The following is a 13759-nucleotide window of genomic DNA, read 5'->3' on the forward strand; positions in this document are numbered from 1 at the left end:
GTAATCAATTTGTGCGCCCCGACATGCCACTATATATGAGATACATTTTCCTAGCTTTCTACTACGCTATAGGTATAGCACATATTCGGTATTTGCCGCAAGGAGTGAAATGGATGGCACTAGCGTAGGAGTTTAATGCTGGGCCTTACACTAACAGATGGACGAATTGACTACAACGAAGTGGATGTTAGGCTTGGACTCAACGCGGGCAGAGACGTTGCTCTTGACTACAGACCCTAGTCCTCACGCAGATAGAGTTTCTGGGAGTCGATGACTCTCGGCTTACTAGTGAGAAAATAGTTACTTGGCAGCAGAGCCGCCTGGTAGCTGCAAGGTACTTTTAAACTATATTTCGACATTAACTCGTTAGTCGATCCATGAGGATTGATTCATTGATTGATGGTGTTTAACGTCGTAAGGACTATTTTGCGTTGCAGTTAGTCCAGGCCTCCGCAAGGGCACTGGGACGTGGCAAACTGTTCACTAGCTAGGTATTTGTTCTAAATACATAGTGGCTTCAGGGCCAATTTCTCACTTCCTGAGCGTGTTAGGTCATGACTCCGTGTCCACTCCTTTTAGGACTTCCGTGCCTTGTGCGTTCAGTTCGCTCCCTTCGATTGGAATTTGGTTCGGTGTACCTGTGGGTTGGGTATTGTGGAGGGCGATGATGGACGCGGCTCCTATTTCGGGCGGTGGTCTGGCCAGCCGACGTTGAGCATCCGTAGTCCTGCCTCTTTACTTCACCGCTGGGGTTTGTAGCTAGGCTGGGCTAACGGTCGATCCATGAAGACTACGCATAACTGGCTTTTTAGCCCGTAAGTTAAGTATAAGTAGAAAAAATGATTAAGAAGCATACTATCTAGGCTATGCAAAGACCGACTATTCCATCCACATATCAACCAGGGTTAGGCTGTTATCCTTTCCCAATATACCCGAAATTTGGCCATACTCATAATCGCATTACTCTTGTCCAGCCCAGGTATCACTTCAGAACGACTTATACCATACTTTTATTCGAGTGCTGCGTAGATCCTGTCGACTGCAGCTCGAATTCCTGTTCAACCTTGATCCCGTCCTTTGTTAGCTCTCGCTCGCTATCTCCTGTGTTGCCCCTGGTCGCTGATGATTTCGGGTATCCGGCTGTCTTCTTTGGAGGGCCACCACTGTTATCAACTCGGTCCCATGCTTGAGTACCAGCGGCTTCATATGGGGACAACATTTCTTTGGAGCCGGTACTGGCATCCTTAGAGCCTTTCACCTTGTTTACAAGGCGCTTGAATTGTCGCATTAACTCGCGGTAGATGATGGGGAGGTTTGCGCATAGAATGGCACCACATGGCTCTAGTGCCGACAGAATGCCCAACGGAACCTCTTCCCCTGTGGAAGGACACCACGGTTAGCGAACTACGAAATGTAAACAGGCAATGAACGCGAGGAACCTACAAGTCACATCGCCAGACCCGGCAGAGAAGACAACAGATAAACGGGCAATGCTGAGGCCGCAGACTCCAAGACCGATGGAGAAGAGGAAGCAGAGAGCTATACGTTTAGCCTTGTTCACTTCTAGTTTCATAATAATAGGAATCGGCATAGAGAAGATCCAAAGGTCGAAGATGAGATTCAAAATGTTAGTGGAATACGTAAATGCCACTTTATCGACACATTTCGCATGAGGAGCAGCAAGCCACCAGCCTTGAATAGGTTGGCAGCCTAGACCAAGGACGATCTCCATCTCGATGAGCCAGGCAATCACAAGAGCAGCAGTGATATAGATAGCGACTCTCGCCCGAGTCGTCACGAAGATGCGGTGATAGAGCGCTAGAATCGAGAGCTTGGTGCTAGCAATGGCGAAATCATAGAAGTGGCTGAAGATGTAATCGCCCTTGCACGGTGTCAGAATAAGAAGTGATTAACCGCACAAGCGCAAGAGAACAATATGTTTACCTTGAGATAGGTCGATATATTGAAACCAGTTAGAGCTTGAACATGACGTCCAAGCCCTTGTGGTGGGCCTGAAGCAGTGTTAGTAGTGATAACATATGGGTTGGATGACTGGGTGTTCCCGGACCGTAGACAAGTCCAGCAATACATTCTGCCACAGCAGTGATCTAAGACGCGGCAATTAGCTGCAGGTACTTTCCTCGAGGGAAAAATTAGCATAGCGGTGCTAATTATCAAGAGTTACTTACAGTTGCCCAGACAATTAGGTAATCATCATATCCGAGGTACCCATCGGAATATGGACCTGATTTCACGATGAGTCTGTAGGAAGTACTAAGGATCTCGAGGGGGATAGGCAGTGAGTAGAAGGCGTTCACAACAGCTCTCCGATCCTGAGCCAGGTATTCAGCGCTGTATGTCATCGTGGTGTTCGCCATGTTGGACAGCGATCGTGGCTGGCACGAGGCTAGGGAGCACGATTTGGAATGGGTGGAATCATCGACGTCGAGGAGTCCACAGTTAATGCCTGTCGAACTCGATCGGAATTGGAGTTGGTTATATGCAGAGAGTAGAAAGAGGGCATATTGACGACTCCAACAGGTGTCGAGTCTGGTGGTATGTTTCTGTTCGAGTCGCTTGTCCGCGAGCTGAATGGTGCAGAGTGACACAGCCGATCGGCGAGGCACCTCATTAATTCGGCCGTCCTATGCTACGACCATTTTCTGAGACCTATCCAGGGCCATGCTTACCTACGCATGCAATGGCACCCAATCTCCGTTCCGAATTGGTCGATTGCCCGTCCCAGTGCGCATGCACAGCGCTGGGCCACCGCATGAGAAGGGCTCTCGAACGTCTTCCACACCCCCCACAATGGCGTTCGTGGAGGAATAGTTACCCGTCTTACATACGCCGGTACTTGATCCAGCCAGGCTAAGTGACAGATCATAATTGCTTCGGTCCGCGTGGATCAACTGAATCATAAATACCGCTGCAGCGCCGGCTTGCTTTCGAAAGAACAACTATACCCACAGAGCAGGAAACAGACTAACTTGTCTATAGATGACGTTCAAGTCCTCACCTACCGTAAGGTCCTCATGTACTCGACACGCTGACCGTGTGTACATACCCATAATTCCCTCGTTTATCACTACCATTCTCGGCGTCGCAGTCTTCACATGTGCTACGCTGTGCTGTGTGTGAGCATTGGAGTAGGCATTTAAACTTCCAACTGCCACCCTACAGTAATCCAAGACAGCAACCCAAGACTCTGTCCTGGAAAGCGAAGAGCGAATAACACATGGCATTTAATCAAGGCAAGGCAAGACAAGACAAGGCAACTTATCTATCTCTTCTATTCTAATTATATACAAATGCCAGTGAGACTGTTGTAACATTTCATGGAAAAACCGTCGCATTTCTGCGTGTCACTGCAATGAGACGCAAGTGGACATGTGTAAGAACAATGCTCAATTGTGTATGGCCACGGGGGGAGGGCGTGTTACCGTATAAGTGCAACGTTATGCACACATGGCCCAGAAGCATGCGTCAGCGCCAGTGACAGCCCGCAAGGCACCATTGTTTTTTTGGTTTTCAGCAGAGGCATTTTGGCAGCATTGAGAACTGCAACGCTTGGAGATTGTGGCCTTCCATTAGACGCATTATATAGTCGCATGGCGTAGTATTGAAAACGAGCTGAAAAGCAAAACCCTGGCTTTCCTTGCATGTGCCAGCCCCCCCGAACCGTTACCTACCCTTTTCAGGCGACGATAATCCGTCATGTCTCCCTACATGTAACATACCCAGGAATGTCTGCTCGCCCGACTGTTCCGACTCTGCTGCTCCCCCCGTAACCCCCCCTTCAACCAGACAGCAGTCTCTCTTGGTCCTTTCTCATTGGTGTTGCGACGAGGAAAACAGCGGTGATCTTGTTGTGTTGAGACATTCGCTCTTACGTACGACAAGAAGGGCCGCGCTGCTACCCGTGCGCGACCAACTCTTAGTGTAGGTACGTCCCTGCATGCACGGCTCCTCCAAAAAGGGTCGCCCCGTACCGTCGCATTCTAGGACTCCTCCGCGCGGGAAGTTAATATCTTGTCTGCCTTGGTGTTGAAGCAAATCGTCTCCTTTTTCTGACACCAACCCTGGAACCATGAAGATCGGAGGAGTCTTGCAGCGACTCTCTTGCCTGGTGGTCGCTGTGGCTTGGGCGGCCGCGGGGGGTTCCGCCGAGCTTGTTCTCTCTGCCTCAGGCCCCATCGTCAGTCTCGGATACGCAACCTATGAAGGCTACTATAACGGGACTTACGATCTTAATATCTGGAAAAGGTATGGGTGCTGTCTCATTTTCTCCCGATCCGCCATGGCTGCTTGCATATCTTTGTCTTGTCTGGCCTGTATAAGTCAGGACCGGCTGCATTATCGGCGCCACAGTGTTAAACCGCCAATGCCGATCTCCATGTTAATTGCCAACCCCTCTATAGTATCCGCTATGCTGCACCACCGACTGGGAATCGTCGATGGCAGGCTCCTGAGCCTCCTCTCCACGAGAGCTCTGCTGTCATCCCAGCAGTAGCTCAGCCCCCATTGTGTCCTCAGACCGGTGCCTTTGGCGTGCCCAAGGCATATGGCTTCAACTCAGGTCTCGGGAATGAAGATTGTCTCTATCTTAACGTATATGCCGCGCCTAATGCGACTAATCTGCCAGTTCTGGTGTGGATTCGTATGCAACCCCTGCCTTTTCATTGAGTCTATTGATGCCGTAAATATGCAAAATTGACTGACGGTATGCCTGACTAAGATGGGGGCGGACATTCGGTCTTTGGAGCACAGTATGATCCGAGTGTGTGGATGAACACAAATGACAATGGCTTTATTGTTGTTGAGATGCAGTACCGGCTCGGAGCCTTCGGCTTCCTCGCGTCACCAGATGTCAAGAAGAGCGGTCGCCTTAACACAGGGCTGCTCGACCAGCGGTTTGCCATCGAATGGACTCGCAAGTACATAGCCAAGTTTGGCGGCGACCCGAATCGCATCACTATTGGAGGTGAATCTTCTGGCGCCGCGTCCGTTGTCTTTCACTCTCTGGCTTATGGCGGGAAAGAGACGGGGCTCTTTAACAACGTAGGTCAACTCATATGAAAACAAAATCACGGCATCAACGGCTTACTAAGTCATTCTTAGATGATTGTTGCCAGCCCATACTTGCCGACGGTGTACAAATACTCTGATTCTTTTCCCAAAGCCCGTTATGACAAGTTCGTCGAGCTTGCTGGCTGTAACAAACCAGCCGGGAACAAGACAACATTTGACTGTCTCGTAGCGGCTGACACTACTGTGTTGCAATATGCTAGCGGAAACGTTTCGACAAAGGTGGGATACTTCGGCAGCTTTGGCTTCTTGCCCGTGATCGACGACGACTATATTCGGGAACGGCCGGCCGTGCAGCTAGCAAGCGCAAAATTTAGTGGAAAGCGTGTCCTCGTGGGTGTAAGTCTTTTGAAAAACGCCATCCTAGCTCAGTGACATCATCCACTAACAAACCATATCAGAACAACGGAAATGAGGGTTCCCCCTTATTCAATCCCAACATCTCTACACGAGCCCAGTACGATGACTTCATTACTGAGACATTTCCCTTGTTCACATCGGAGGATATCAACAAATTGAACAAAATCTATGAGATCTCGGATGAGTTACCGCCCGATGACGGCGTAGTCTTCGACACGCTTGGGTATACTGGGCCGACGGCCTTAACACAATCCGGCATAGCGACCGGCATCCAGCAATCAGCCTTCAACCTCGCGGCCGAGACCGTTTTTGACTGTCCGGCGCAGTGGGTCGCCGAGGCCTTCAGCACGGGGTGCACGTCCGCCTGGCGGTACCAGTACTCGGTGACGCCGTCGTACCACGGCGCCGATCTGCGCGCGTACTTCGCCGTCGGGGCGTCTACACCCGCCGCAGACTTCCGCCACGCCATGCAGAAGATATGGGGGAACTTCATCATCAACAACACACCTGTTATCCCAGTGGCGGACGCCATGGGGAATTACGAGAACGCCTCCGTCCCCGTTGTAGGAAACAAAAGCGTCATTGACTGGCCCCGGTTCACGCGCAGCAACCCCGTGCACATGAACCTGAACACCACCGGAGGAGACGTGAAGCTCGTCACGGTCGGCGACACACTGGCCTATTACGTCCGCTCGGGCCCCGGTGTCGTGAACACTTTCAGCCTAGCCGACTCTTTTGCTTGGGAGGGATCTCGCGGCGATCGGTGTAATTTCTGGCGGGCTGTCTCCGCGAGGGTCCCGCAATAGGTTATATATAATAGAGGTTCAACACATATAGATAGAAATGTGAAGGTGTAGACTTTTGGGGTAGTATTATAGTCAAAGCGCGTTTGGGTTTAATAGTGTATACAAATTCAAGACTAGAGCTTCTAGTAACACCCGAATTGCAATTAACCTTCCATACCGTTGTCACTTTACGGTAGAGAGCTTCATATGACATTTGACACACGAACACGAGATAAGACAGGTTAACAAAGTAAGTGCTAGGAGCTATTCTGTACCTATGAATATAAGTCTAAGCTGGAAATGCTTAAGCATCCTCATATCTATCAATAAGGCCATATTCTTCAGAGAGTAGAAGATAACCATATTAGTATAGCTGTTGTAGCATACAGTAGGGCTCACCATAATTCTACTTTAAATATAGCGCTTTCTATAGAGTATGGGGATTGATTGTATATAGCAATTATGAGGGTTGTTATAAGGGTTATTGCAAATAATTATTGGTAATAACAACCTTAATTACACATAGCACCTTTATGATTATAGTAGATAAGGGCTATGTTATAGTAGATCTTGAGACTTGCTTTAATAATTATAGCGGCCAACTATACTGAGATGACTATCTTCTATTATCTATCTTCTACGTTTTGGGATATGTGGCCTCCCTGGCCCATCGTCCCGTCATCCTAGGGCTGCCCTAAGTTCAAGTTCTGGATTAATCGGCAAGTCAACCTTCTGAGAACTTAGCTTTGCCTGCGCCGTCTTGCTCTCGTTGTACAAATGACGTCTTTGCTACTTCGTTAATCTCGTCACGAAACCAACCTAACTCAGCCTTCTGCCGAACCGCTTCTTCGAGACTACAGAATAAGATAGCAAGGTTGGATGACTTCCACGATCTCAGAGCATCTGGGTACGAAAGCCAGGCCCATCGGACCTGAACACAAATCATATCGAGAAAGACTCTTTCCAGCACATAATCGTCTGCTCCATGTGGGCCAGCGTTGCGGATCCTAGCCGTTATAACATCGGAAAGGTTGCGCATGAAAGTATCGACCGTATCAATATTGATAGTCCCGTTTCTCCATATATTCTTTGCTACGATGCTCCCGATGTACGTATTATCGTATTGCTGAATCGGGGCATCGTAAAGATAACGTTGTATCTCGGGCCGTATGGCAAGATAGGGTGACTCCCCAAATGCCCATACACATTCTTCGGGGAACCAGGCACTGGGTGCTTTGCTACCAGAGCTCTGCGGCTCTTGAGGTGCTGCGTCAACATTCGGGGTTGCCACACGAACTAGACCAGCCGTGTTGTTCGTAGGACGCATAGAGCAATCTAACTTCTGTTCTCCATTATGGGATGGTTACTGGTCGCGAGGATATATCTGAGCCCACCAAACTCATCGAATCCCAATGGGGTTTCGGCGGTTACATTCTCTTAGAGAATAGATCTCGTCACGGAAGCTTCATACGTCCTTACACAAGGGTATAGCTGGCACTGAAATGCGTTGGCACTTTTATAAGTAGTAACGTTGAGACTTAGGATTCTGACATCTAGCAGATGTCTGGGGGAAAGGGCAACACTGGTATTCAGGTGGGTGGAGGGCTCAAGCTCTATCTGTGAAATCTAGGTATTCTGTACTGTCATTCCTAGGAAGCGAATAGTTCCAGGGTCCTCGTGCGCGTGTTAGGGTTACAATCTCGACCTCATGCTACAGATGAACAGAGATGAATGCTTTTGGTTTATAGAAAATACACGAGAGTTGCAGATGGTTTGCACGTCTGATTCATCTCATTCTAGACCCTAAGGCAAGCCTCATTTTGGCCCTTCATATGAGAAGCTGAGGGTTTGTTTCTCTTTGATTGGTATCCATAGGTGGCGTACTGTAACAACCCCCATCGCCACGTTCTTGAGTTGACCAAACATCGTCTGGGAAATGGTGGCACAGTCTAATATTGTAAGTTCAATATAGATGAACTGACTCAAAAGATGACGTACAGAAGGAACATCAATAACGGTGCGTATATGTTAATAGTGATCGGAGCCTATAATTAGCACCGAGAAGTCGCCAGTACAACACCACCTGCATGTCTCACGAAATGTTCGTTTATTGGGGGGCGATTTCCGACAAGCCGTTACACGCACTGGATGCATTGAACACCTTGTACGCCTCTTGCACTTGGCTGTACGCGCAATGAAAACAATACCTACCTTCGTGTTCGGAAGAAGTCATATAGCCCTTACTAATAGGAGATATACTGACAAACCTCGGCGGTTAGGAAGGCTTGTTCCACTGTAACTAAGTAGACGTCATAGATCATAGTACGAGATATACAGTGAGACTCTTATTGTTTCTTGAAGTCTAAGAAGGTCAGGAGTGAAGGTGTTCAGACTCCTTCGGACCATATGCTTCCAGTTTCTTTGTACCTGGCCCTAACAGTATACTGGGTGGCATTGAGGGCGAAGGAGGGGGCCAAATTGAACATGTGGATTCTAGCAGCCATAACGGACTAACAATTGCGCATATCTTCAATTCAAGGTCTCGATCCCAGTGCTGGGTCGTGAAAATACACAATCCTGATTTACTGGAAGTTGCGGCATTGAGGCGGAAAAAGACTTTTGACAAGAGGAGAAATCGAACCCTTGGTGCCTGGCGCTGGACGCTAAGCTAAAGGCCTGCCAGTTTCCCATCGTTTTCGAGACACAGGCATAGTGTAGATAGAAATATTGACCAAAGGCTTTGATCTTGGCGTCTAGATTACCTAAGGGATCATTTAGCACCAATTTGGCTATATGAGAAACACCGGCTGTACTACATGGTCTGATCTCTAGACCATGTGCCTACTCTATCTCAAAGATCCCGAGGATAGGCAGACCGAGATACTCCTACAGTATAGCGTGCCTCCCGGGCATGCAACCTCGGTAACTGGGGTGTGCGCATTGGTAACGAAGGATGATGCCATATTTTCCCTCGGAGAGCGAACGCTTGACTAGACAGGCCGTTGAAAAACGAGCCTAGTGGAGATGATATTGAGAAGGGAATTGATCATTTCTGCTTCCCATATCTTGACTGAGGCATAGACACTGTATCATGCATAAAAAAATCCATCTCTAGACACCAGAAAAAACATGATCAAGGTCAAAGTAATGATGAGATGAGGTCTTGTTGCCAGTCACTTCATGTGACCAGCCCCTCCTATTCGGGCTAGCGTGATTTCCTGTCCAGGGAGGGCAGTGCTGTACAGCTGTCGGACGCCCACTCTTCATCCCGACTTACACGAGCTTCAAATCTCAGCATTCCTGGATGGAAAAAATTGTAAAAAATCAGAAAAAGATAGTTGCAATTCCTAGTTAACTAGGAAGCATCAGGAATTGAGCCCGATGCGGGGGTCGAACCTATTTTTTGTTAGACCGGTGAACGAGTTGGGCTCGAATGCTTGACTGTGGGAACTTACCCGCAACCTTGAGATTAAGAGTCTCACGCTCTACCGATTGAGCTAACCGGGCAGCCGAAGCTGCTTGTTGTTGGAGGGTTGAGGCCACAAATACACTTATGTTTGTAGAACTGCTGCTAGGGCTTTTTGCTAGTGTGCTAGTCAAGCTTGGGAAAAATTGAAAAAATTGTGCGAGTGGAAATGAGGCCGGGAGTGGGCCACTGTATTTACCCGATATCTAAGACAACTGGCTGAACTGCACTAGGATAAGACTCATATGGATTGGAAATGCTGCGCAGAATAATACAGCTGCCTCAGTTGATGCCATGAAATGCGCCACTAGCTGTCTACAGTACTTGGTTGTGTTGGCTAATCGAAAACAAGGGTCTACAAGGATAATCAACTCACTTGAGCCTATTCAAGCTACCACTCTCTCTTCTATTACGATATCTCATTCCGTTATCCAAGAAGTTCTCTCTGGTCAAGTTGAAATAAACTAGTTAGCGATTCACCGAGAAACCTACGGCAGAGAGTCTGTACTTAAGTATTATGTTGTGGAGGCTTTATAGAGCGATGGGAGAGGGATTTTAACTGGGTTAATTATCATTCAATATAAGACCATATTGATAGGGAGATCTAACAGAGGTTAGACCTAGTTACCTAGTTACTATACACGTACATGGGATCCTCTTGGTCCTGTGACTTGTGGTCTTCTTCGCTACTTATTTCTTCTTCTTTACAGCTAATGAAACTATGGAAACGTTTTAAATGAGAGCCGCCCGTATGGAAGCTTTTGGGGCCACCTAGGCCGCGAAAGACTTAGATCTGATACCATGACCAAGGTAAAGTTATGGACTTCTTCAATAGCGTGACTGTAGCTTCGCCGTTAGGATTCGCAACCTAGTCTTGTTACCAGCCGTCAGTGCAAAACCAGGGTCGGGGACAGGTAGGAAATAGATATTACATGTAGAGATAGTACTAGCGGGGGTTTTAAGCATTTGATCTTTACTAGGTATGCGCCGGATCTAACGGGAGTTCCCGACGAGCTGTAACCAGTAACTGCTTAGGCAGCCAAACGCGGTTATGCCTACAGTACTTAGAAGCTGAGAGTCCTGGCTGAGCCGAGCAGTCGACAGATGACGCCAAGCCAGCTTAGCCACGGGTTGAGTACCGGCACCGAGCCAACAGCAGACAGTGGCACTATCTTCTCATTGACACATAATGTACCTCAATCGGCGAAGAATTAGCTGAAAAAGGGTGTCCCATGCTCTACCCATACCACAATAGTAATTCACAGAGGTCGCTTGCCGTCAGCCGCGCTAGGGAGCAGTGAAGCTTACACTACCTACCAGTAACAAGCCGCCCTCTGTAAAGGTGGGTGTATGATTTGCAGCAGTATGACTATAACCTTCAAATCCCTTATACATATGTGTGCCGTGCATGTTGGGCGTGCCGCTCCCGGCAACTCTGTAGTCTCTTGGGATTTGCAAGCGACCTGCGTTTTGGGCAGCCTTACTTATATATAGGGGATCTAGTGACGTGGTGTGGTTTTTGACTTCTGACTACAGTAGGGCGCCTTGGTAACTTGGCCTTGCTGACTGTTTCTAGAATAGCTACCCTGTCAAAGGATCGGCTCAGGGGGTGGACTAGTACTAATCATAGCAGCACCGTTGACAAATCATGGCGAACATGTCGTAATGTAGCGCGGACTATGCTGAGAATAACACCGTAATCAGAGAAGATAAATTGTATTAAAAACATGGCGAGCATGGTTGTGAAAAGTGGGAATCGACAGGCCTTGCCCTCTCGCTTTCCTTTGTATGTCGTGATATATCGTGGGATTTTGTTAACTCTCTTTTCCTCTTTTCCCCTCGTCGCGTATCGATCGTCGTTAACTTGGAGGCTACCGTCTATCACAAGATTCACAACTGAATAGAAAAGGAAATAGACGGATCTGGAGTCAACATGCAACGACTACATCCAAACGGGGGACCGGCGCCGCGCCCGGTTAGCTGGAGCGTTGTTCCGGCCGACGACCCAGCTGCGCATGAACAGATGATCAAGTTCATCTCGGAGTCGTTAGTGGACGACATACAGAGCAACATATCGAGCGGGTTCATGCGACAAGTCCATGCCTCCAAAAAGAGTACCATGTCGCCCCATGATAAGGCAGAGCGGATGCGCATAGTCCGCAAGATGCGATCGTCACTGGAACGTCTTACAGAGGAGTTGGGGCAGAAGTTCTTCGAGGAGTTCAAAGTCCGACCGCCCGTTGGCCGATGGTACGATTCTTGGTTGTTTAACGAAACGCCGCAATTCTGGAGCCCAGAACCGGAGTGGTCCATGCCATCTGAACCACATGCGGCAGCTCTGGCGGCTCTAGAGTCTCGTAGTGATGCGCGTAGTGTTGCCAGCAGCAACAACGGCCGTGTTTTCGGTTCTGAAACCACCCCTGAAGTCAAAGTAGACTTCATGGAGGATATCGAAGAGTTCGAAGAAACTCAGGAATTTGCGCCGATCCCCGAGTACAGACCGGATGCGCCAGCGACGGAGGTAAGAAGCCACGGACTCTCATAGCCTGCCTGTAAGATGGCCGAAGATGCAGTTTAATTGACGTGGATTCTAGGAGAAAACAGAGGGTCCGCCACCGGCTACCATGGGCTGTCAATGCGAACATGAGCACGACGGTGCGGAGGGGACACACCTCTGCCAGACATGTGACTGCAGCAACCAGGGTTATGGCTGCATCGCATCTTGTGGTTGCGACGAGACATGCCAGAACAACTTCAACAATATCGCGCTGGACAACATTCTCGGCACCGTTGGCGGCTCTCAGATGAAGCTCGACCCGTGCTTCATCACCTTTTTGCAGAAGCACAAGCTCGAAGGTGCCCCCATCACCCTTGACTATCTATTTGAACACCTCCTGTCCGGTCTAGACTACGTACCGGATGGCAACGACGAGGCGATCGACGCGTGGCGGGCAACATGGGAGACGGGCTACAACGGACCGGACCCCGAAGCACGAACGGAGGATCTCCAACGCCAACTTCTCCGTCTCGGACTCGGCCCCAGCGACAAGGAGGGGGCGTGGTTCTTCTCGTTCTGCTACCTCAACAGCGAGCGCATCGGAAGCTGGCAGCAGCGCGACCAGATCTGGCACTGCAGGGCGTGCGGCAACTGCAGCGAGCGACAGGAATGGCACTGCGGAACATGCAACAAGTGCACGTACGGCAGGGCGATCCCGTGCGGCGGGTGCGGCGGCGTGTCGAGCTCGTACCACTTGGACCACAAATCATGACTGGCGCAGGACTGGGTTCGCAGTTTCATCATCAAGGCAGTGCTGACCTGCCGGGGACTAAGGCGGGTTGGGAAAAAGCTGAGGACCCGGTTCTCTGGCAACCTTCGCATCGGGAATTAATGTGAGTTGGCGGTGATATTATGATCTGGCCAGCTGTGAGAGAGATATATATGCATACATATATATATCTCAGCAACGCCGTCAACTCTCCAACATCACAAGATGGCCATAATGAGACCCCATTGCTCTGAAACGGGCATATGGGAACCAGGCATATATATATGGTTTACGGTCTACACTCCTTCCTTTATTTTATTATTATTTTTATTTTATTTTACAAGCGGTGAAATAGACCGGCGGCATGGTCATGGTCAACGAGGCAGACTGGGATTATATATCAACCCATGTGGTGCTGATCTGTACATAAAGAGGTAGCTAACTGAGTCAGGGGGAGGAGGTCTGTCAGTCATTGTTATATATAAAGTTTTCTATATTGTTTGAATGAAAGTGTAAATACCCATCTACAATGCCGTTATACATATATATCTGTACTATATGGAATCTATCGAATCTTGGTCTTTGTTCTTTGGGCTGAGATCTTTGTTCAAGATGCATCGTGGATGTATCTTACTAGGTATACAATCTGGAGAACCCCCTGGCTGTGCTACCTGGTCTAAAGTACTCCTAGAGCAGCCTAGGTTACACGCTTAGGCAGGTCCCTGCCCACTGAATCCACTGTACTATAGGTCCATAGTAGGTGGCTACAGTGGAGTAATATAGGTAAGGTAGGT

General features: G+C 48.9%; 4 protein-coding genes and 1 pseudogene across 5 annotated transcripts; 2 read left to right on the forward strand and 3 right to left on the reverse strand.

Moving 5' to 3' along the window:
• Nucleotides 1-562: 562 nt before the first annotated feature.
• F5B22DRAFT_442558 (uncharacterized protein) lies at nucleotides 563-2512 on the reverse strand. The gene is made up of 5 exons (XM_047971877.1): nucleotides 2190-2512; nucleotides 2069-2108; nucleotides 1945-2012; nucleotides 1444-1882; nucleotides 563-1377 (listed from the first exon to the last, which is right to left on the reverse strand). The coding sequence occupies exons 1-5, from the start codon at nucleotides 2376-2378 to the stop codon at nucleotides 998-1000; spliced, it is 1116 nt and encodes a 371-aa protein (XP_047826840.1). The 5' UTR covers nucleotides 2379-2512; the 3' UTR covers nucleotides 563-997.
• A 1578-nt stretch (nucleotides 2513-4090) lies between these two features.
• Nucleotides 4091-6254, forward strand: F5B22DRAFT_639115 (Alpha/Beta hydrolase protein; the record flags this gene model as incomplete). The annotated part of the gene is made up of 5 exons (XM_047977680.1): nucleotides 4091-4266; nucleotides 4422-4660; nucleotides 4739-5061; nucleotides 5122-5427; nucleotides 5490-6254. The coding sequence occupies 5 exons, from the start codon at nucleotides 4091-4093 to the stop codon at nucleotides 6252-6254; spliced, it is 1809 nt and encodes a 602-aa protein (XP_047826841.1).
• Nucleotides 6255-6957: 703 nt separating this feature from the next.
• Nucleotides 6958-7560, reverse strand: F5B22DRAFT_650567 (uncharacterized protein; the record flags this gene model as incomplete). The annotated part of the gene is made up of 1 exon (XM_047979332.1): nucleotides 6958-7560. One exon carries the CDS (start codon nucleotides 7558-7560, stop codon nucleotides 6958-6960), a length of 603 nt encoding a protein of 200 aa, XP_047826842.1.
• A 2107-nt stretch (nucleotides 7561-9667) lies between these two features.
• F5B22DRAFT_t168 lies at nucleotides 9668-9740 on the reverse strand (annotated as a pseudogene). The gene has a single exon. The product of its transcript is annotated as a tRNA-OTHER (tRNA).
• A 1470-nt stretch (nucleotides 9741-11210) lies between these two features.
• Nucleotides 11211-13079, forward strand: F5B22DRAFT_442874 (uncharacterized protein). The gene is made up of 2 exons (XM_047971881.1): nucleotides 11211-12220; nucleotides 12294-13079. Exons 1-2 carry the CDS (start codon nucleotides 11633-11635, stop codon nucleotides 12966-12968), a joined length of 1263 nt encoding a protein of 420 aa, XP_047826843.1. The 5' UTR covers nucleotides 11211-11632; the 3' UTR covers nucleotides 12969-13079.
• The last annotated feature ends 680 nt before the right edge of the window (nucleotides 13080-13759 follow it).

The sequence above is a fragment of the Xylaria bambusicola genome, assembly GCF_022495145.1.
Source record: "Xylaria bambusicola strain CBS 139988 unplaced genomic scaffold F5B22scaffold_55, whole genome shotgun sequence".
Lineage (NCBI taxonomy): Eukaryota > Fungi > Ascomycota > Sordariomycetes > Xylariales > Xylariaceae > Xylaria > Xylaria bambusicola.